Raw genomic sequence first — 22,195 nt, 5'->3', positions numbered from 1 at the left:
TCCATTCTCGTTTCATACTAGGATTCTGTTATTCTGTTTGTGTTCGTAAAAAAAAGCTTACGTATTGTTAGAAATGGTTATGAACGTCTCACCAACTGTTCACTTCATACCATCATTACGCAGTATCATACGAGGATAAACCAATAAAAATAGCCAGAACCTATACAACCAGGCAAACTGCTCAATACGCAGAAGTTTCTTCGCCTAAAGTCAAAAGACAAAAAAAAAAACATAGAATACATGCAATAATAATTAAGATATTATGCAAAGCAATATATGTTTGTCAATAGATAGGTCTACTAACAAATATTTATCATATATTATAAAAATGAATTAGGATCCAAATATAAGATCATAACGATTTAAATTTGGTTTCATCTTATTGCAGTGGCTTAAAAGAGCAGTTACGTGAGAAATGGCGATTGTGCGTTCTAATTTTAGGAATACGTTTTGGACTTTCTCGCTTGTTTTCGATTTCCGGACGCGCATACTTGTATAACAGACACTTTTGCAAAAGTGCATTTTTTAAAAGTTATGTATACATATTTCCTTGAAAGCATGGCTTATATAAAATATGATATTATCTTGCTAATTGATATAAAAGTCAATGCATAAAATGTATAAAAAATGTTATTAATGCTTAATGCTAATCCAAGGAGAAAATCTATCAATATATGCATGCTATCAAAAAATCTCATCCTGTTTTTTCAAATGTTAAGTTTTTAATTTTTAATTTTTTTTATAATTAAAAAGTTATAATTTTAAGATTTATTATTAGATTCTACATAAAGATTTGTCTACTGTACGGCTAGGTGAATTGAGTAGCTCAGTGATCCTCAGCCGGTCTCAAGCCAAATATAAAAGAGGCTGGTTGAAGGCTAGGCAAACCACCTAGCTCCATTTGAATAAACCGGTTCAGAAATGTTTTGTTTGGTTTGTGCATAACCTAGGAGGAGGGTAGACCTAATACAAGAAATTCGATGGACAGAAACTGGTATGGTCCATATAAATGACCTAAGACAGTACACTGCGCAGAGCACAAATATGGAGTCGGCTTCGTCCTTAACAAAAGAACAAAAAATGCTGTCCTTGGATTTAGACCTATCAATAACAGAATATTTGTAATAAGAAAAACAATTAAAAGTAAGAAAAAACAATTAGAAGTACTTCGAAAAGGATTTCTATCATCAACATTTATGCATCCAGAGGATGCGACAGACGTAATCATGACTTCTTCGACGTCAAAATTTAGGGATGTAAACGCGAAAATGGGTAAAGAAGCAATCATCTTCCCAACAGTAGGAAAAGAGAGCCTCCACACAATGTCCAACGACAACCGTAGTCGATTAATAAGCCTTGCAGCAAACAACACCATGTTAGTTGCGAGCACAAACTTTCCGCGAAAACGTATTCATAAGTACACGTGAATCTTGCTACACACACTAAGCATTGTCACAAGCACTAATCACACACTAAGCATTAAACTGACCATATTCAGATGCAAAAAAGATACAAAAGTTATATTACAAATGTGAGAAAATACAGATGCGCAGAACATGACAGCCATATTTTGGTTATACCAAAATAAGGAACAAAAAACGAAGTTGAAACCCAAGCCCCTAGGGAGCGGGTCTATAAAGTCAACGTAAATAAACTACAGCACCGTAGAGTTAAAATGGCCTACCAGATACAAATAACCAATAATTTTGACACTCTAAGCAGTCAGATCCAACCAACACAGTTATTAAAGTAAGTATTCAAAAAAGTGCAAGGGAAACCCTAGGACAGTACCTCCTCTATCAAAGAAAACACGGTTCGACGAAGATTGCGAAAAATAAATTAAAATCCAAAAGCAATATAAAGAAAAGTATCTAGCTAGTCCTCACTACCAAATGGAATATGAGTAAGTTAAAACACGGAGAAAGAAAAAGATAAAATTTATGATATAGGGCAACACTATGATTAGGGAAGAATAAGAAAAACTTCTATGAAGAAATAAGGCAGACACCGAAAAGTTTTCAAGTCAGAATTGTCTTGGTGGGAGCCAAAAATAGAAATGTACTTACCGAAAGAGAAAAAATAGTAGAGCGATGGTAATAATGTTTTGAAGAGGTGTTGTGAAAATTGAGGGGGTAAGGTATGATGAAGACAGAATAGAGAAAAGTAATTTTTTCCTTACTGTACACAAAGTCCGAAAAGTTATCCAAGGATTAAAAAAGGCACCAGGCTGGTCCTAGATGACATTTAAGCAGAACTTATAAAGAAGAGTGGATTAAATATGACAAACCGAATATACAATCTTATTACACATCTGGAGGAAAGAGTCAATGCCACACGAATGGAAGGACGTTATAATAGTACCAAATCATACGAAAAGCACAAAAAAAGTGTGTCAAAACTTCAGAGTCCTCACTACTGTCTGTGGCATATAAAGTACTCTCTAACATCCTTTTAAATATACTAACTTCTTTTGCGGAAAGTCGTATTTGGGAATACCAGTGTGGGGACAATAAATCAGATATTCAACAAGAGAGAAATTCTAGAAAAATAATGGACAAGCCCAAGCTACCTTTGCTCTATTTATAGACTAACAGGTTTATACTAAACTGAAAGAAGTCGTCCATTTTCTCAAAGAGACCTAGATTCAATAATATAAAGAGAACTACACAAAGTCTCGGTCTCAAAAGTATTTATTAATTCTAATTGTAAGAATTCTACTTGTGTGTATAATGTGACCGTAAAGCATGTACTGTTTATAGTCTATTTTTAAGGTCTGATGATGCTCTTAATATGAGCGAAACACTTCAATAAACAAAGTGGGCTACGACAGGGGACAACATCGTAGCTACCCTGAGGAATTTGTTTTGACCTGGAAATGTAGCAAGAAAAGTGAAACTCAGGATATACAATACACTAGTGATCCCTGTGGTCCTGTATGTGTACGAGGCGTGGATTATGACTATTAGAGAATAAGAAAGGTTACTCTTCATCGAGAGTACAGGTTTAAGAAAAATAATTGGGCCCACAAAAAATGCAGTAACAATCAAATTATAGAGGCAGGCCAAACGCAAGAAGCGGAGACAACCTAGATAAAGCGGAAACATAATGTAGAAAGAGGCGACAATATGATGGAAATGCGTAATTGCGAAGCAGTAGTAAGACATAGGACTAGATGGAGGGCGGTGGCCGAGGAAGCTAAAACGATTCAAATGTTGTTTGGACACGTTAAGGAAGTAAGTAAGAATAAAGGTTCAAAAATTTTTTAAACAGAGTTCAGTTTAATTAATAAATTATTATAAGGTATTAAACTTAATATTGGAATAAAGGTGAAACTGAGTAGCAGCAGCAATCTACCAGTTAGTTAATGAGTTAATTTAAAGGGCAAAAATCATCTTTACTGCGAATTATCCAAATTGAGCGAGAATGATTGAATATGTTTAGCTTTAGAAAAGGATAAGAGAAGCTTTGTTTGAGTGCAACATATTTACACATAAGTACTTTCATTGAAAAAAATTTGACACTTTGGAAACAGTAATCTGACGGAATTTCTGAAATTGACAAAATGTAGAACCCAACTTTAAAACGTGATGTTTAACACGAAGCTGTTTATTTTCATCTATATAAATCATCGTGATTCAGTATTCTATCCAGCATTATTCTATAAGCCTTAAAAATCACACAAACTTCTACCATAGCCGCGGCAGTTAATAATTAAGCTAGTTCTAGGTTTGATTACCCTTAGTAGAGTAACTAGTGCCCTAAACTGAAATTTGCATGGTGTGATGACATCAACGGTATTAAGAGGTTTAACCAGTGATAAGTCTTAACCAGTGATGCAATAAATTCTGAAATAGTAGATAGTAAAGTTAATTAACTAACTTTCTCAATAAACATTCCACTTTTTAAACTCCTTACAAATCTATAGTACTCCCTGTTAAAACAAATTTATTACATATTTACTGGATGTCTTTTCAAAAAAACAGTTTTATATCATAGCGATTTCAGTAAATACAAAAAGTCGAATATAATTTTCAAAATTAAAGACGCACAACCGCAATTTACACATTAGAGCCATTTAAACTACTTGTATTTTAGCTACTTTCATGCACTTTTGGGAAAATAATCTACACTACCATTACAAAAAACCTTTATTTGAATAAAAAATTTAAAATGGCAGCTTAAATTAGACATAAATCAAATAGGCTATATATCTGTAATGTGCAGTCATGAATTAACTTACATAACTTAAAAAATCAACCATCACCGATAAACTCAGTTGAGCAAATAAATAAAATAAAAACGATTACATTAGTTAACTAATCTCACAACAATATTATAACAAATTAACAAAATAATAATATATAATAAATAATGTATGGTGCTATACATATACTTCTCTAAATATACAATAAAGTGTAAAACTTTAAGACTAGTATAATTTTTTTTAAATATATTTGTGGCACATGTGTGGCTATTGCATGCAAGAAAACTAAAAAAGAAATAATGCCCAAATTGTAGAACTAAGTATAATATCGTAAGTAAACCACGTTTGATAACAGACAGCTTTAGCATGTCAGTTTTAAAACAAAAACGTTTAATTTTTAGAGAGTTAATTTTTTCTCGAGGGAACAATGAGATCTGGAAATGAGAGAAATAGAGATCAAGTTAAGTTACATAGTTGGTTACCAGTAAACCAGATTGCACACATAATTTTTTAGTCTTAAAAAATATAAATGTGATAATATTCACTAGATTTAGCTTTAATTTTAGTACTGCTTTATTCCCTTGAAAGACTAGTTTTTTTATTAAAATTAAATGTGATTTTGCAAGATACCTAGACAAATTATTATAAATATATGTTATAAACTGGAAACGTCATGAATTTTCGTTTTGAGAAGAATATTTCTAATATTAAAGGGACCTTACTCATATTTTACTTAAGAATTTTGTGCATATCATGAGTATGTAGCTCATAAAGTAGGAATATTTTCTCCAAGTTATACAAAATTGGCTAGTGAAATCAGAAGGAAACAGCAATGAGTTGCTTTACCTGTTGCTTTGAACTTTATGCAGCAATATTTGACAAAATATAGTATTGGTACAGCTTTGTCAACCTTCGTATAGTCCTGGCCTAGCTTTTTGCAACTTTTGGAAAGATTGAAAATGTCACTTAAAGGACAGTGATTTGCACGCGATTGCAACTTCGGCGCTTGATTTAAAAACGAAAGGGAGGTAGGTAGGTTGGATATTTTTAGGAAGAAATTCTTCTTGTCCCAAAACACACATCAAATCCAAATACTAAAAAAAGTAACAAAAACCTCATTATTACAATAAGACTTTTTAAAACCTACATTAATAGTGTATTTAGTAACTAAAAGGAAACAACTACGATTTTTTTTTTAAATTATTTTTATCTACTTTATCTATGATGTTTTTTTTTAACAGTATAGACTGAAAAGTCATATAGTGTGAAAAAGGCCCTTATATTTCAGTAGTATCTTGCTTAGATTAGTAACACCACAAAATAAATTGACATAAAAATAAGTAAGGTTTTTATTCATTCATGATTTACTTACTTAAAATTATTGAGAGATACTAACAACTACCAAAAGTTTACTGGAATACTACATTTTATTATTATCCAGTTCAGCAACTTTTGTCAAATTGAACCTATTTCAATGAATTTTTGGCTAAAATAGTTTTTTTTTAGAGAATTTCTTCAGGAGATTTAAACTAATATTTACGAAATTCCCGGATTGCAATGATGTTCTCATAGGTATAACTTTTTAGATATTGAATATGAAGAGTCATATTGGGTTAGGTGTTTATTTCAGTGTTAAAGTTTTAACCCTCCCGAATATTTTAAAAAATAAACAAATTATATATTAAATTCAAATTATTATTCAAAATTCATTCCATTTTATTCATTATTTGAATACTATAAAATGACAATGTTTTGATTTTATTTCCAAATAATAATATTTTGTTGCGCTGTTCTGCTACACAAGAAGAATTTGTTGAAAATTACACTTTTTAAAAAAGTATTTAAAAATAAAAATGGGACAAAAAACATTACAACTTTACTAGTATGTAAAGTATGTATCAGTAGACCGTGTCGGCATTCCCCGAATAAAATTATTGATAAAGTTCTATTGTTCCACTAAACAGTTACCCTCAACTCCTGAAGCGTCTTAGTAGTAGTAGTAGTAGTAAGGGTGGGAGCCTACACTCCCAATGCGCGGTCTTCACTGAGTCGGCTCGTCACGCTTGTCAAGGCTTGCACGTTGTCCCAGTTCAGATCTTTAGGATGTTCCCGTTGAGGGTCATTGCTCCGAAAGTTTTCCTTCTCAGGCAACTCCACCTATCACAGATACCTAGTATGTGGTATGAAGTTTCCTCCCCTGTATCGCAATTCGGACAGAGTATGCTTTCTCTTGTAGCAAGAAGGTGTAAATGCCTGTTTAGACTGTAGTGCCCAGTCAGGATTCCCACCAAGTCTTTGATACTCTGTCAGGTCTTTGTTAGCAGTAGCCTTGCTTTAGAGCCGTCATGGTCTGGTATCATTTCCTTGGCCTGGCAACATCCTTCTGTCCTCCAATTGTTCCTTGTTTTTTCCCAGGTCCAATTATTAATCATTTTGAGATTTTCATTTTTTGCTAAGACCGAGACAAAGTTCGGGGACACGAAGGGGTTAACGGAATCCTGTCTTGCCAGTTCGTCGGCCCGCTCATTGCCCTCGACACCTTGGTGTCCTCCTGACCCGTCTTAGGAGGATTGGCTCGATTGGATATTGCTCTACCAAGATAATCCCATACATGTTCAATGGGATTCATGTCTGGAGAGTCCATTGGTCAGTTTATTCTCTGGATATTGCGTTCCACAAAATAAGTTTTTTACTCATTGCATGCGAGGTGGCCTGGCATTGTTGCCTTGTAAAATTAAATTATTCACAAATTCGTTACGCAAAGGTTGAGTGATTGCTTCAACAATGTTATTGGTGTATATGGAACCTGTCATTGTTCCTTATATAAAAAATAAGCAGGGTACAGCGACCATTTTACCCCTCTCCCCAAAACAAATAAGAAACAAGTTCCCTGTCAAAAATAAGTCGTTCCAATCTATTCCTCCAGGCTCTTTTTCACCGACTACGACTGTGTAGTGTGTAGGCCAAAGTGACTTATCCGAAAATAACTCGTTGCGCCATTGTGGTAAAAGCCAATGCTGGCAGTCCATTAACACTTTTCGTCAGGGTATTTCCTTGTGCCTCTCCTAATGTGGATCCAGGCTCTTATCCTACTACATTCGGGTTCCTGAAAGAATTTTCCTTAGACCTACAGATCAAAATGAAATGAAACCTGTCCTGCATGACATAACAAGGAAAAATTCTGGCAGGTGGGAAGGAGTTTCAGTGAGAATACTTGCTGCATTGCCACAAACTATGCCTTTTGTACTTTCTGAAGTAATCATTGTACGTATTTCATTGTACAAGGGAAGTGACCAAAACACTCCATCAAATTTTAGGCCAAAAGCTCTTTTTCCCAGGGCCGCCGAGAAGAAAACCGAGTCCGGGTCTAAAAATGTACGGGCCCCTATACAAACATCCATAATTTCTTCAAGTGAATAAAACTAATATGTGTTAATTATGTATACAGGGTGTCCCATAATTTAGTTGACACTGACCAACAAATATTCTTCGCTCAAAAATATTACCATTTGATAAAATTCCTCTACTCCGAAAAACGATAATAATCAAGGTACAGGGTGTTGAAGTTTGAATTTTATTGTCATTATTTTTTAAGTCCTTCAGAAAGTAGCATATTAGCACAAAATTTGATAGTAAGATTTTTAGGGGCGAGAAATTCGAATTCAATGCTAATTTTTGTGCACGTCCTACAGGAAATTGTCAGCGACACTCCAAGGTGACAAACACGTGTATAACTTTTTTGTGCCTAAGTGTATATGAGTTTTTTATAAGAATCCCAGCTTTTCAATTAATATTATTTAAAAAAATGGTATCTCTGTCGAGTCGCTCAGAGCGACCGTTATCGTGATCACTGAATTTTTAATTTTGAATGTGGTCTAAATAAAAAATTGGTCATTTACGATTTACATTTTTTTCTAGGAAAATTCAGGTTTTTTTTTCAGAGCTAAGCAATACTAATCGAAACTAACCCATAAAAAAAAATATGAAAGCGCCACATGCTGCATTATTAAAACCCTGACGTTTGGATACACATACATTTTTTAATATTTTTAAGGCAGTCAGTTTGATAGAAATAAATTAATGTAGGGACCGAGTTATGGTGATATTCAATATTATTTCTGTCAAAAGTTTGGTGCTTAATTAGAACCATTAGAGCCCTTAAAAAAATGTCGTGTTGAAAGTCGATAATGTCACGATACGACAGTTTTTCTGACCCAGAAATGAGAGACATGATATGCCTATACGCCCAAGAAAATTTTAGCGCACGAAGAGCATGCCGGTGTTTCCAAATAGAAAGTATTAACTATTCTCCCCCTCCCCCCCTCACGGTGGGCCTGCTTCTTCCAACTGTTGGAAAACCGATTCAGGGTCTGGTTAAAACTCATGAGATGGACTTTCTTGGAAGACATGGACTCCTTAGCATCTATCAGTTTGGTTTTCAGGAGAGAGTTGGCACAGGCGAAGATAATTAATAACTTCTAACCTTTTGCAGAGCCTTTACTTAAAGTTAAATTCTGGTGAATGTGCTGCGGCGGATTTCTGTTACTTATTAAACCTATGGTTTCAGGGGAGTTGCACTTAACTGGTTTCGATCCTACCTTTCTGGTAGAACACAGCAAGTGCTTTTTGGTAAAACTAAATCTAGTAGGCTACTTATTGACGCTGTGGTGCCCCAGACCTCGGTCCTTGACCCCATTTTGTCCTTGTTATACTGTCTTGCCTGGTCTTCGGTTTCTGAAAAGTTTGCATTTTTTGCCGACGATAGCATTAAACTTTGGCATGATACCCACCCTGAAAGAATGAGAATTGCCATTGGCAGGGTTCTAACTCTTGTTAAGCTTTGAGGTGATGCTAAGAAGCTAGCTTTTAACAGCTTTAAAACTAAATTTCTATCTTTTAAGTATGATCCAGAGGCAATAACTTTGCATAACAATTTAATCAGTCCATCTATCGCAACGAAATTTTTAGGTGTGACAATTGATGTTGGATTTGCAGAAGCAGGTAAATTGCTATATTTACCGTGTCCCATTTGGTAATCGCTCTTGTCGGGACCTTTTTCTTGAGGCATTTCATCCTAACCTTGCCCTCCATATTTACAATCGAAACATCTTGTATTAATTGTTCAAAAATACAAACATGTGCTTAATTCTCTATCTGAGTACAATCTTCGTAACAGATTTTCACTGTCTCTCTTATTCCACGAATTGAGGAGTAAGGGACTCTTTTATATACGGCGATAGAAAAATGTTTGATCATTGATTACCTCTTGATTTAATAAATACTGAGAGTGACCGTGAAGTTTGAAGCAGAAAATTAAAGAAATGAGTAAAGTAAAGCTTGCAAAAATGTTAGTTGAATTTTACGCCAGACATTTTTAGTCACACTGTTTGTTTTATATGTTATTTGTATTATTGTTACATATTTTGATCACTGACAAATTTTAATATGTGTATTTCCAGGACTTTTTTACCTTTATAATGTTAGTTATAAGATTTTAGAATTTGTTAACAAATTTTATAATATCTTCAGTATTTTTATGTATTTTTCTTTTTACAGCTTTGTTAAAAACTTTAAGTTTATAACAATAAAGCGATTTTTAAATTTGGATTAGTAAGGGCGACCGGCCGAGAATTTTGGAGATGTGTGTACTTGCAAAATCTTTCTACCGCCACTTTCGAATTAAGTTCGACACAAAAATAAGCCATTTTAACAAAAAACTCCACTAGATTTTAGAACAAAAGTTGATAAGCTGCAGAATTTTCTTATTGTACTAGATGTAATAATCCTAATTGCACCAAATTCAGGGAATTAAAACCCGAAAAAAGTTCATATAATACGAACAAATGAAAGACTATGTTTTTTTTTTATATTGTTCACTTACTCCGGGGGCGGTGGAGGTGGAGGAGCCTCAGTCGAGGGTGGTGCGTCCGTAGGCAAGGGCGGCTGACTTTGCCCATATGCACTTGCCATCGTCGCATGATGTTGGTACACATCGGGTTGGGGATACATGAATCCGTAATAGCCGGGATACAACCCGAACGATGGCGGTGGCACATTCATGTTGGGCATACCGGGAGGCGGTGCCACCTGATGGTACGGATTAAACGGAGGCATTTGGGGCGGCCCGAAATGGGCCATATTTTGTTCGTTGTGGAAATGAGGAGGAGGAGGCGGCCGAGGATGTCTAGGGTTCATCATTTTCCTTGGTCTGTATGGGGTATTATAACCACCCTGATAGTTATTGTTGTAGCGATAGTTTTTGTGAAACTGAGGGGGTCTAGGTTTGTAGTTGTAATTGTTATTTGCGTATTTAAACTGGTTGTGATGTATAGGACGAGGAGGTTTTTCAAAAGAAGCCGTTTCAGGAGGGGGAGATTTCGGCTTAACAGACTCACTTTGATTCACTTCCTCTGATACGTTTTGCGAAACAGGGGAATTCCCGGATTCGGAAATGGGGGACAAAGGCACCGAAGGGCACATGGGTATATCGGGGCTTGATACTGGTGATAATAAGGCAGTCTCAATAGTGCTACTGGTAACATCTTTGACTTCGGTAGTGGTACTAGGTTCGATAATTTGAGCATTATTTCCAGCGCTAACAGATGTATTTCCGCTACTATCGGCGACATTGTCAATTTGTTCGCTTACCTTGCTATAAGACGACGAATGTCTACCGTTTTGTTTGTCCTTGTGGCTGGATTTGGACATTTTCGTTGGAGGGGTGTCCATGGGCGATGTGGTACGATCTCTGTCCCTTTTCCTGCTGGAACTATTCTGACCACCCATGGAAATATCTAGGGAACTGAGGCTACTTCCGCTCGTGTTACAATTGGCGATAATATCCTTTGGAATCTTGATTTTGAGACCTGAAATTCATAAAAAGTGTTTTGTAATTTAAATTGCGGCTGTCAAGATCGGAGTATAATAAGTAGCTTTCGTATGTTATTGTTAAATTTTTTTTAATCTTGATTATTAATATTATTCCTTATACATTACTAAACACATAGGTTAGATTAAAACGTATACATGATATCTAAATTTTGGAAAGAATTACCGGTGTTTTTGTCCTGACCGTCCACCTTTATTACATCCCAAATATTTCTGTGCAGGTAGCAAACTAAGAATATTATAGAATAGCGAGATTAAGAAGGAATACTCAATAAAGTAAATTTAAAAACTTATTTTAACCAATAGTTTTCTTTAGTACGTTGCATTTAAACAAGTTTCTGACCTAAAAATTGATACTTTCAAAATTTAACGAAATATAACGGTAAATGTTTATTGTTCATGTGTAATGCTTTATGTGGACATATTTTTCTAAATACAAAATTAGTACAGATTATCTTGCATCATGAATAAATTTAAGGATCAGTAAATTTGAAGAGATGTGATGTTAACTTATTCCCCAGAAAATTTAGCTTTTGATTGAACTTCAGAGAACATGAGAATCTTCATCAAAGAATGACTCCAAATATTCCTTAATGTATAGTCCTTAAATTAAAATAGTATTTTTTCAACATGATCACACGTTTGTTGTGATTGGCCAACACAATCCCCTTACCTACATTTAATAAAAAATTTCTAAAAAGATCTCGATAGAAACATTCAACATCATGTTATAAAAACCTTTACAAGTATGGGTACTTTTACAAGATGTACGGCGAAATGTTATAAAACAAACTTCTGAAGCGCATACCTCAGAGATATCGATCAGTTATTGACAACTTATTCGTTTATCTTTTAAAATTAAATTTGGGTGTGTGTATTTTATAAATTTTTTGTTAACATTTACGATATCACTTATTTTCGTAAAAATTACATACCACAAACAAATTTAAACATGGACAAAACTATTCCTTTTTTCCAATTATATAGGACCAATACTGTTTTACTGTATTTGGAATAGTTATTTTCATTGTTGAAAATTAATACAATCGACTGTATAAAAACAAATCGCACCATGAAAACAAAAAACACAATTTCACAATCGAAAGGATTAAAAAAAAACATAAAAGTGTTTATGTAAGTAATAAAACATATTGTGGACAATTCCTCTCATTTCTGAGTTTATATTAAATAAGCTGCAATAAAAATCAATATTTTTTGAAATTTGTATTTTATGTGTATAGGCAAGATACAATAATCATAAAATTTGAACAATATATATGCATATATATAAATGAATATGAAAAACAATAGCAAAACTAAATTTAATATTTCTAGTTTAGATATTTCATAAATAATTATAGTGTGTAAAGGAATTTAATGCTATGGCTTAAAATTTCATCGTTATTAATATCGAAAAAAGCGTATTTAAATTTCTCCTTCCCAGTCCATTTTGCAGTAAATAAAATGAACCTTTTAGCATCAGTTCTATTAGGGACAGTTGGATCATCAATTATATCAATTCTTCCGTTGTGTTATCTATTATTTTTGGACAATGGTAAGCTGATGCATTTTATTATTTTACAATTTTAAGATATGGATATTTCCTTATTTTTAATTCAATCCTTATTAATGAAAAATGTATCAATATACCGGATAACAATATTCGAGTATTCCTTTTGCATATAAAATAAGCTAAAAGCTAATTGCTTTAAACACCATGTGTAATAAAATATAAAAATAATTGCGCAATTCAATATATGATTTTATGATTAATAATTTCTGTTTTTGAAGTAAACTGTTTGGACGCGAATACATTAACTGACAATGGGAAAGAATTGGTTTACAAGAGGCAAATTGAAGAGAATAGCTTAGAACTTACTTCGGTTGAAAAATTTGTGCACAAATTAGAAATATGGAGAGAACTACACCCAGCTAAAGGACGTAAACGCCGTCATGTAAACAAATTTGAAAGTAGACCTAGCAACCCATTACTGAACACAGGAGATGGTATGATTTATTTCTTTTTACAGGTCAACTGAAGCATTTTGGCCTCGGAGATAAGCACTGCTCTAGGAAATGAAATATTCATGACAAATACGAGTTCACGTCGTGTATTTACATCTATTGTTCCTAACGATTCATCTCAAAATATACTTAAAGAAAAGCGGGTTAATTCTCCATTTTAGAGTAAAATTATTAATTCTTAACTTACTTTTCTATTAAAAGGAAATTCCAAATTTTTTTAGAAACTATATACCATTTTAATTGCCCTATTGGACAACCGAATCACAGATACTTTGATTGACCTGTAGATTTTTATTTTTCTTCCGTCATGCGGATATAAAATAGATCATGTAATAAAATTATAATTTTTCTCGCTTTATTAAGCAGGAGTTGAATTCAATGTCACAAGATCACTTGTTAATATTTCTTTATTATGCACACAAAATATAAGGAGATTACAAGTAAGGAGACTAATATGTATACTAAACGTCTGTACCCAAAAATGAATGATAACTACTTTCAGAAAGTAGCCACATTGACGCTGTTAATGAGAAGTGTCCTCACTCTTATTGGCTCGATCCACTTTTTGGCATTTGATTGTTTGAGTGTTATTTTTTGCTAATCAGTAATATTAATTGCAAGTATAGCAAACTATGCAGAGTAGCCAATCAGTGTGAGGTACACTTCTGACTAACGAGATGGCTACTTTGCGAACCCAATTAACGTTCGCCCTTCATTTGGGAAGCGCGGAGCGAAGTCTCCTTACCTTCAGGCTACTCGTGGAAAATAATTTGCATACCGGTATTTACGATTATAAAAGTTTTAATAACTTCATATAATTGAATAATTTTTTCTTAAAAGAAACTTTTCATATTTTGCAGGAACACCTCCAATATACACATTATTAATGTTATACACATAATAACAATTTAACAAGAAATACCTTTGTTCTACGGTGTAAATATTAAGTTAAATATTAATTTATCCACTCAAGCCATAATTATTTTTCATGTGATTTTTAAGAAAAAAATCTAGAACGACGATAGAATCATAATTTACTAATAGATGCTAAAAAAAGTTCATTCATGTATTTTGGATATTTTGTTATAGTGAGTAAGGCAATATAGACAGCTATGCTATATAAACTTGAATGTTCGAAAATTTTAATAAAATTAATATGGAAATAAACAGTAGAAAAATATAATATTGATGTGACAAGTCGTAATTCCTATATACAGTAATAAAGGTTTTTATAGAAGAGTTGCTAGTGCAGTGCAGTTGAAGTAGTAAAGAGAGATAAATGGAGTTTGCTCGAGTTGTCATCTTCTTTTGGCTCAAAATTAAATACCGTTCTGTCAAAAAATACACTTGTCTGGAGTTTTTTTCCCTCATCTGGGATAGAGAGATTCAAGTTTACAATGGATATATTTAAATGCAAAGAGATATTTGATTGGACAATGTTACTTTTCGGAAAAAAACGCCATAAAATTTCCACGCAGTATTGTAACAGGGAAATGATTCTACATAAACATGCGTTTAAAACAGTATCGAGAAAAACATTATTGTCCCTAATTCATACTTAGACTACGCTGAACATATCATATATACAAAATAGATTAATAATATAAAGAAAAAAAATTAAAAAACGCTTTAGCGTACTGTAATTTGGCAACCACTCCAAGCAATTTTTTCCTTTTATGGTTAGTTAAACAAGATAAAAACACCAATATAATTATATAGAAAATTCTTTATTTTTATATTTCATTATCAGGTAACATTTTGAACATAGACCGCCAAAAAGTTGCAAAAATTCGGCAAAAAAGAAGCCCTCATAGACATATAGCTAGCAAAAAGAGAGGAAAGAGTCTTCCAAGAATAAAGAAACCTGCCTTCAAGAAGCTTTGATTTATTTATTATTTCATGCATTCTTTTTCAATAACACTTGTAACTTATATTATTGATTAAAAACTATAAATTATATTCTATAATTAGATAAGCGATTATAAGGTACAACCAATAAAGTAAGTGTTTTATATTAATTTTACATATGAAAATCTAATAAATATTATTTAGTCTTAATGTAAGTAATCAAAAGCCAATAAAAAATTGTAATTTCCAATATAATGCTTGATTTCTTTTTTTGGCAGGAATATGACTATAGTTTAACTGAACGTAATTTCCGTATAGTTAGATCAATAACGATATACATAGTTAAACAGCTTATTATTAAATTTAATATTTTATTATTAGGTAACATTTTGGACAAAGACGACAAGACCAAAGGGTTTCAAAAATTCGGCGAGAAAGAAGCTCTTATAGAAAAAATGAAAAAAAGAAAGAGAAAACCCGTTGGATCAAGAAAACCACTTCCCCAAAGTCTTCTTAAAATATGACTTCTGATTTGTTATTTGATGCTTTCTTACTTAATAAAATTTGGGTTTTAGATTGTTCATTTGGAAACATAAATTATTTTCTATAATCAGTTGGAGAAAATTAAAGTTTTAAAGATTAGCAATTATTCGTTCCAACCAATAAAGTGAGTTTTATTTAAATTAATTTTTTATGACCAGCAGTTGAAATCGTTAATTAGTCGCAAGTGTATTTCTGAGAGTTACCTTAATGAATGAATAACTGAATGTTAACTTAAAATATTGCAAAAAAAAATTATAGAATTAAATTAGACGAAAACTGTTCAGAGACCATTCAAGATATTAACTTGAGAAAGTCATTACTCTGACAAATTTGTAAATAATGATCTTTTATGTCTAATTACTCAAATTTATAATATTCTTTTTATCATGTCTTATATCTCTTCAGTCCTTTCTATTTACTTGTATTGGTTTTAGGAGCTTGTATGTCCTTTATTGGGTGTAGTAATCCTTCTACTGAGTTACCGGTATCTTTTTCAGAATTTAGATTTTTTTTAATATACTGTTGTGCATTCTGTTTTATGTGTTCGTTTTTTAGTTATCCTATGTCGTGTTTTTTAATGGCTAAATTTTCTTTAATTTAGATTTTATTGTATGTGGGTACAATAAAATCCCACTTTCATTTTGTAAAACAGTAGGCACAGGTAGAGGCAAAAGTACAAATTTACGGACTAATTAGATAAAACTGATAAACCAATAATCATATAATTATAAAATCACTATTAATTTTATATTTCGTTATCAGATTCCATTTTGGACATAGACCACCGAAACGCTGCAAAAATGGCACAAAAAAAATCTAAGAAAAAAGCTAGGAAGAAAGGTGTAGGATCAAGAAAGAAAAAATTTACTACCAAAAAGCCTTCTTAACTTATTTGTTACTATTGGATATATTGTTTATTACGATTTAATTTATTAATAATTAAAGATTTTATGATATTAAAATAGAGAATGTTATTGGTTGGTGGTTGGTGTATGGTGTATGTTCTAGAGACGCTATTTCAGTAAGCAATACTTTACTTAATGTAGAGATTACTCGATGAGTTCTTTTACGTTGTATTTCAACTTATTATATACATTGTTGTAAGTCGTTCTAAATAGATGATTTAAAAGAAAGTATTAACATTATTTATTAATAGCTGTTAAATAAAATGGAAACGCAGATAAAGTAATTAGTTATTTGAAGTTGGTCATTGGTACATAAAGTTTATTGTAACTTATTACTTTAAAAAACGCAGTGCTTAGTGAACAAGGATAATGATAATTTTTAATTTGCTTAAATATGCATGTACATATTATAATATATTACTTTTAGCTATATTGTATTTGCCTACCTACTAGCCATGTTGATTTATTTTTGTTAATTGTTAACACTGTTGCGCTAGATAGCTTTACTTTCTTCATTTTCACAACGTTTTTTAAGGCAAGAATCTGTTTATTTTTGAGAGTCCGCCATAAGAAGGCAAAAATAAAACAGCGTTAAGATCTGGGTTCTTTTTCAGTTTTAAGTGCACTAAACAGGGTCCTTAAAACCGTGGTAACTAAAACCTATTGGTAATTGAGTAACCTACAGAATGTAAATCCTCTGTACTATTTTTACTACAAAAAATGCAGTATCAAAATACATTCAAAGTTTAAAAACTTTGAATCAACCAACAGTCTATTGGGATTCCCTTTTATTTGTATTCTTAATTCTAAATTGGATAAAAAAGCGAGCTCTCGAATTCGAAAAAAAGAAAATTTCTTTGAAAAAAATATCTAAACCCTACTCTTGATCTCAACTGGTTCCGATCGGGTAGAATAGAAATATAGAAAGAGGTTGTATGGTCTTGCTATTACTTTCGTCTCTTTTTGGTTCAGTGAAAAAAAACTTATATTTATATTTTTTGTGGGGAGGGGACGTTTTTGTAGCAGATTTGAAAATCAACAAATTCTCTCAATTTTTTAACTATTTTTTTCAGTGTTAAAACCATCATTAGGTTTAAAAGGTTATATAGTTTATCCATATTTATATGTACGCTTCGAACTTGGAAAATTCCCAGTAACTTCACTGAAGAGAATAAAATGGGTTTTATTACTCTGCATAAATTTTAGAAATACCCTATATATAATCGTTATCTTTCTATTATTGATTCAATATTTTGTGCTTCTTCTATTTCTAGGCAAAGATGTAAGGCAAAATCTAAGAAATTAATAATATATTAAATTTATATTTTAATACTAATAATAAAATATAAATTTAATAGTAAACATATTTAAATTTAAAAAAAGCTATAAGAAATACACACTGGGAAAGGGATAGGTAATGTAATGTAAAATTAGGAGAATCTTATTGAAACCCTTTGTAAGAAATCTCTTCCCTGCGTAAAACGTGGATATCGGATGAAAACAGAAATATTAACAAAGCATACTTAAAAGATTTGTAAACGTAAATTACATTTCCGTCATTTACATTGTTGGCTGTGAAACATCCCATTAGCCATAAAAATAGGCTAATGTTTATAGATTGGGTACTATGAAGACTTAGAGAAAAGTTTAGCGAGTGCTAATCGCGCATAGAAACGCTTACTTCTATGTCTATCGAGTTAAGAGTTCCGCTGCAGAGCGTGAGTGGGAAGAAAGAAAGGTGCTCTGCTCAGGTTCCAAATCATTATGCCAGTTAAATATTCAAAAAATAGTACAGAGAGACTGGATTAGAATTTTGAGTTTCCTCCTTTGAATAATTTTTAGATTTTTTAAAGAAGGAGGTTGATCTGAAAAATATATAATATATCTGGATATCTAAGAGCAAAAAATATACTAACTACTGACAATTGACTAAGGCAATTTTAAATCGAAGAATAAGGGTAATCGAGGAAATAATAATTATTCGTATAGTTTTTTATACATTAGCAAGACAAAACAGTTTCTGTTCCTTCTCTAGGAAGTCTTATTATATCAAAAATTGCCCTAGTTTTATTAAATTATCATTATTTTATTATATATTTAACTGCCTTAAAGAGCGACACGCGAATAGATTTAAATAAACAAACTAAAACTCTTCTTCATGTTGCGCGACCCAGACCAGAAATGCTAATGTTAAATAATGATCCCGAGCTGAATGAAGGTACTGAGATGTAAGAGATTGTTTTCTAAATATCTTGTTGCAAACGACTTTAGTGAAAGTGATAATAACTCATCTGGAGTTATTCAAGGGTCCCGAGTCTTGCTAGAGAGTGATAGTTAAACCCATTTGATCACACAAGGATGTTGTGAGAAATGGAGTTGATCAAAAGATATCGCAGTTGAAGTATCGATGACAAGTTGAGATTCAATTTTGTTTTAATTCTTATTCGGTGGGTCTTCGTTACGTTATAATTCCTAAAATAAGTGACACGCATCCATTTTATAGTATTATTATACTTTTTTGAAATATTCCTAAACATTTACATTTCGCAGACCCGTTGTTCAATCCGCCTGGTGAAATTGATCTTTTAATATTTTAATTGGTGCAAATGTCTGTAACCTCTTGCCTTAGTCAAGTGCATTTAGAGAAGGCATCCCAACATTACAGAAAGATCAGCTCTGTTTTAAGTGGGAAATTCCAATCTCATCTTTTTATGGCCAGATATCAGTGACAACTAATTTTGACCTTCAAGTGCAAATCTCCAAGTTTTGGAAGGTTGACGAAATTTTGAAATAAAGGGCTAAATAGGCTCAAAAATTCTTTTCGAATAGGAACAATTTCATTCTTTGGAGCCTAAAAGTTATTAAAAATCCTATGTATAAGTCAAAATAAATGTTGACTTCATCAGTGAATACCATTCTTTGCTTTATATGACTGAATGTAAAAGCCTGGAAAAATCAACAAAAAAAAAATAATAAAAATACTTGATAGGCCTGCTTCAACCGATACAATGAATATCCTTGAATGAACTTTAATGTGTGGGTCCTGTTGTGAGGATGATTTGCTGTCAGTTATTTCAAGATGTATGCAATATAATGAGGTGATTGGAGCAGATGTAGTCAAAATGTATCGACAGATCCTAATTTGTAAGAATCAAAGGTGACTTCAGCGTATATTCTGGAGATTTGAGCCAACCGAGGAATTGAAAAACTATAAGTTAGACACAGTCCCTTATGGAACATGCTCTGTCCCTTTTTTGACTGGGATGACTAAAGCGACTTGCCTTTAAGACTATCGACCGACATTTTACATGGATGACGTGTTAACATGTGAATGAGGCAATAGATTTATGCAATAAGGTGTCTGCTGAATTTGAGCTGTAAAAGTGGGTCTCTAATAGTTAAGAGATCTAAGATCACTTTATATATAACTTGTCTTTAGAAGGTTATCTACTTTTACGGTGTTATTTGGCGAAAAAGGTCAAACCAGAACGTTAGGATTATACTGGTCATGTGAACAAGAGTATTTAATGGTAATGTACCAGATTGATGTCCGTGATTTATCGAAACATGTAATCAGGAAACTAGTATTTTCTGTGATAGTATGATCCTGTGTGACTTGTTGATGCATGCTTATATCTGCGAAAATCATAATGCAGAGATTGTGTTTACTTCAATTCTGTTGGGATGATGTTTTGCCTTTGGAGTTGGTTTTGGAGTGGGAAATTTGGGTAAATTTAAAAATTAGTTATCAAAGTTGAATGATTTTTTTAAAATCAATTCATTAACCTTTGATAACTCATGTGATTGTAACAACATTTAATTGTTTATTGAATGCACATATTCAGCACCAACTGTCTTAAGATTCTAATCCACAGCTTCCAGGATGCCAGTACTGAAGCTTATCGAGCTTGTGTCGCACTACTTCTGGTCAAGTAAGTAAATAAGTTGCAATCTACTCTAACAGTCACTGTCAAATTATGTGCTTTGTAGAGTAACCCAACTGTAGCACTTAGTTGGATCCATACTTCTTAAATTCTACAAAACTTTGTTGGTAATCGAGTTGCTCAAATTCAGGTGCTTATTTCATCATCCAACTGGAGTCATATTCGTAGTTCTAGGAACCCAGTAGAACTCCTCTCTCAAGGTGTTTGACTCGGTCAAATTCAGAGCTACGTCCTATGGTGGAATGGCCCATCATGGTCAAAATCTGACTCAACCTTAAATTACTTCCATTTACTAGATTTCACAATTATCCAAGATAAAAATAGTTATGGCTTATTGCCTAAGATTTATTTCAAATGTTCGTCAAAGATTGTTACTGCCCCTAAACTTTTGAATATATAACATAGTTTTACCAAATTCAGGAAAACTATGGCATCAGAAGATTTTTTCTATAGAAATAAGCAACTTAAAAAATTATAATTTTTTAAAGAGTAAAAATGTATAAAATGTTAAATGTATTTTTTTAGTTGTTTGCTAAAACAACTGATCCATTTTTAGATCTTAAAGATATCTTGAGGGTGAGTAGTAGGTTACAACTTTCAAAATGTCAATTTGAAAAGAAATATCCAAAGAAAATTCTTTGTGGTGAACATACGTTAACTAAGCTTATGTTCTAGGATGAACATATGAACTAATCATGCAGGTCCTTAACTCCTTCTTTCCTACAGAGTTGTATTGGCCAATTTGAGGAAGAAATTTAGCTCGTAATACTGTACATAAATGTATAGGGTATTTCAAAACTAACCAGATTTCTAAAAATTGTCTTATGCATGTTTTGCCCTAAATTAGTCACCCGTGTATTTCCTTTGCATAATGTAGATTACGCAGGAATTATTCAGAAAAAATAAAAAGGGTAAAGTGTTTTATTTGCTTTGCAATAAAGGCATATAGAATTAATGACAGAATTGACTACACTGGCTTTTAAGCATCATTTAAAAGATTTGTTGTTAGAAGAGATAAACCTTTAAATGTGTATTTCGATAACGAAGTCAGTTTTATGACAGCTCGTAATGAACTTAAAAATTTTGCCAAGTTTCTGAAAAGAAATGGAATAACATTATTCTAATCAGTTGCTCACCAGAAGATAACTTGGAACTTTATTACTAGTATGTCACCTCATTTTGAGGGTATTTGGGAGGCCGGAGTACGGACTAAAACTTATTTAAAAAGTGTTCTAGAGACCTAGCCACAGTTTTAACAGAAATAAAACCAATCTTAAACTCGCGTCCTCTTACCCCACTTTCACCTGGTCATACTGATTATTTAGGGCCTCGATTTCCTTATATTTCCTGATACGACGATCTCTTACTTCCCTACCAGAGCCAGATGTACAAGATGTTAAGAAGCCAAGACTTTTCCACTTAACGTTTCCAGCAACTAAAACCATATTTTTGGCCGCCCTGGCCCCTCGAGTATGTGAGTGAGTATTTCAAGCTTGTACTAGGTGACAAACTCATAACAATGTTCTTCAACCTGGATCCCTGGTTGCCTTAAAGGATGATTAACTTTCCGTAAAGGAGGCTAATAATTTAATTTACTATTTAATCATTAATCCTTTAATTTATTTAATTATAAGGGAGTATGGGAAGAATATCTGTCCAACTAGGCCAAGATAATGTAGCAAGAGGAGTTCCCATCCGGATCTTTAAGGGAATTATGGAGCCTTCATTTTCCAATGCGTAACCAGCTAAAGCGGGTGACCCAAGTTATATATTAGTAATCATTAAACTAAGCTAACTGTCCACCTTTAAGTGCTGTATTTTTTTTAAGGTTAAACCCT

The 22,195-nt window shown here is 32.6% G+C and overlaps 2 protein-coding genes across 2 annotated transcripts in view; one reads left to right on the top strand and one right to left on the bottom strand.

Moving 5' to 3' along the window:
• The window catches only part of LOC126733644 (cyclin-T), a 64,478-nt gene that overhangs the window by 7,144 nt on the left and 35,139 nt on the right, over positions 1-22,195 (bottom strand). Inside the window, exon 8 of the mRNA XM_050437040.1 lies at positions 10,853-11,070. Coding sequence (XP_050292997.1) covers positions 10,853-11,070 — 218 coding nt within the window. The remainder of the gene's footprint in view (positions 1-10,852; positions 11,071-22,195) is intronic.
• On the top strand, positions 12,417-15,548 carry LOC126733645 (uncharacterized). The gene is made up of 3 exons (XM_050437041.1): positions 12,417-12,647; positions 12,884-13,099; positions 15,347-15,548. Exons 1-3 carry the CDS (start codon positions 12,470-12,472, stop codon positions 15,487-15,489), a joined length of 537 nt encoding a protein of 178 aa, XP_050292998.1. The 5' UTR covers positions 12,417-12,469; the 3' UTR covers positions 15,490-15,548.

The sequence above is a fragment of the Anthonomus grandis genome, chromosome 2 (assembly GCF_022605725.1).
Source record: "Anthonomus grandis grandis chromosome 2, icAntGran1.3, whole genome shotgun sequence".
Classification (NCBI taxonomy): Eukaryota; Metazoa; Arthropoda; class Insecta; order Coleoptera; family Curculionidae; genus Anthonomus; species Anthonomus grandis.
Note: the sequence above shows the minus strand (reverse complement) of the source record. Positions and strands in the feature narration are given on the sequence as shown.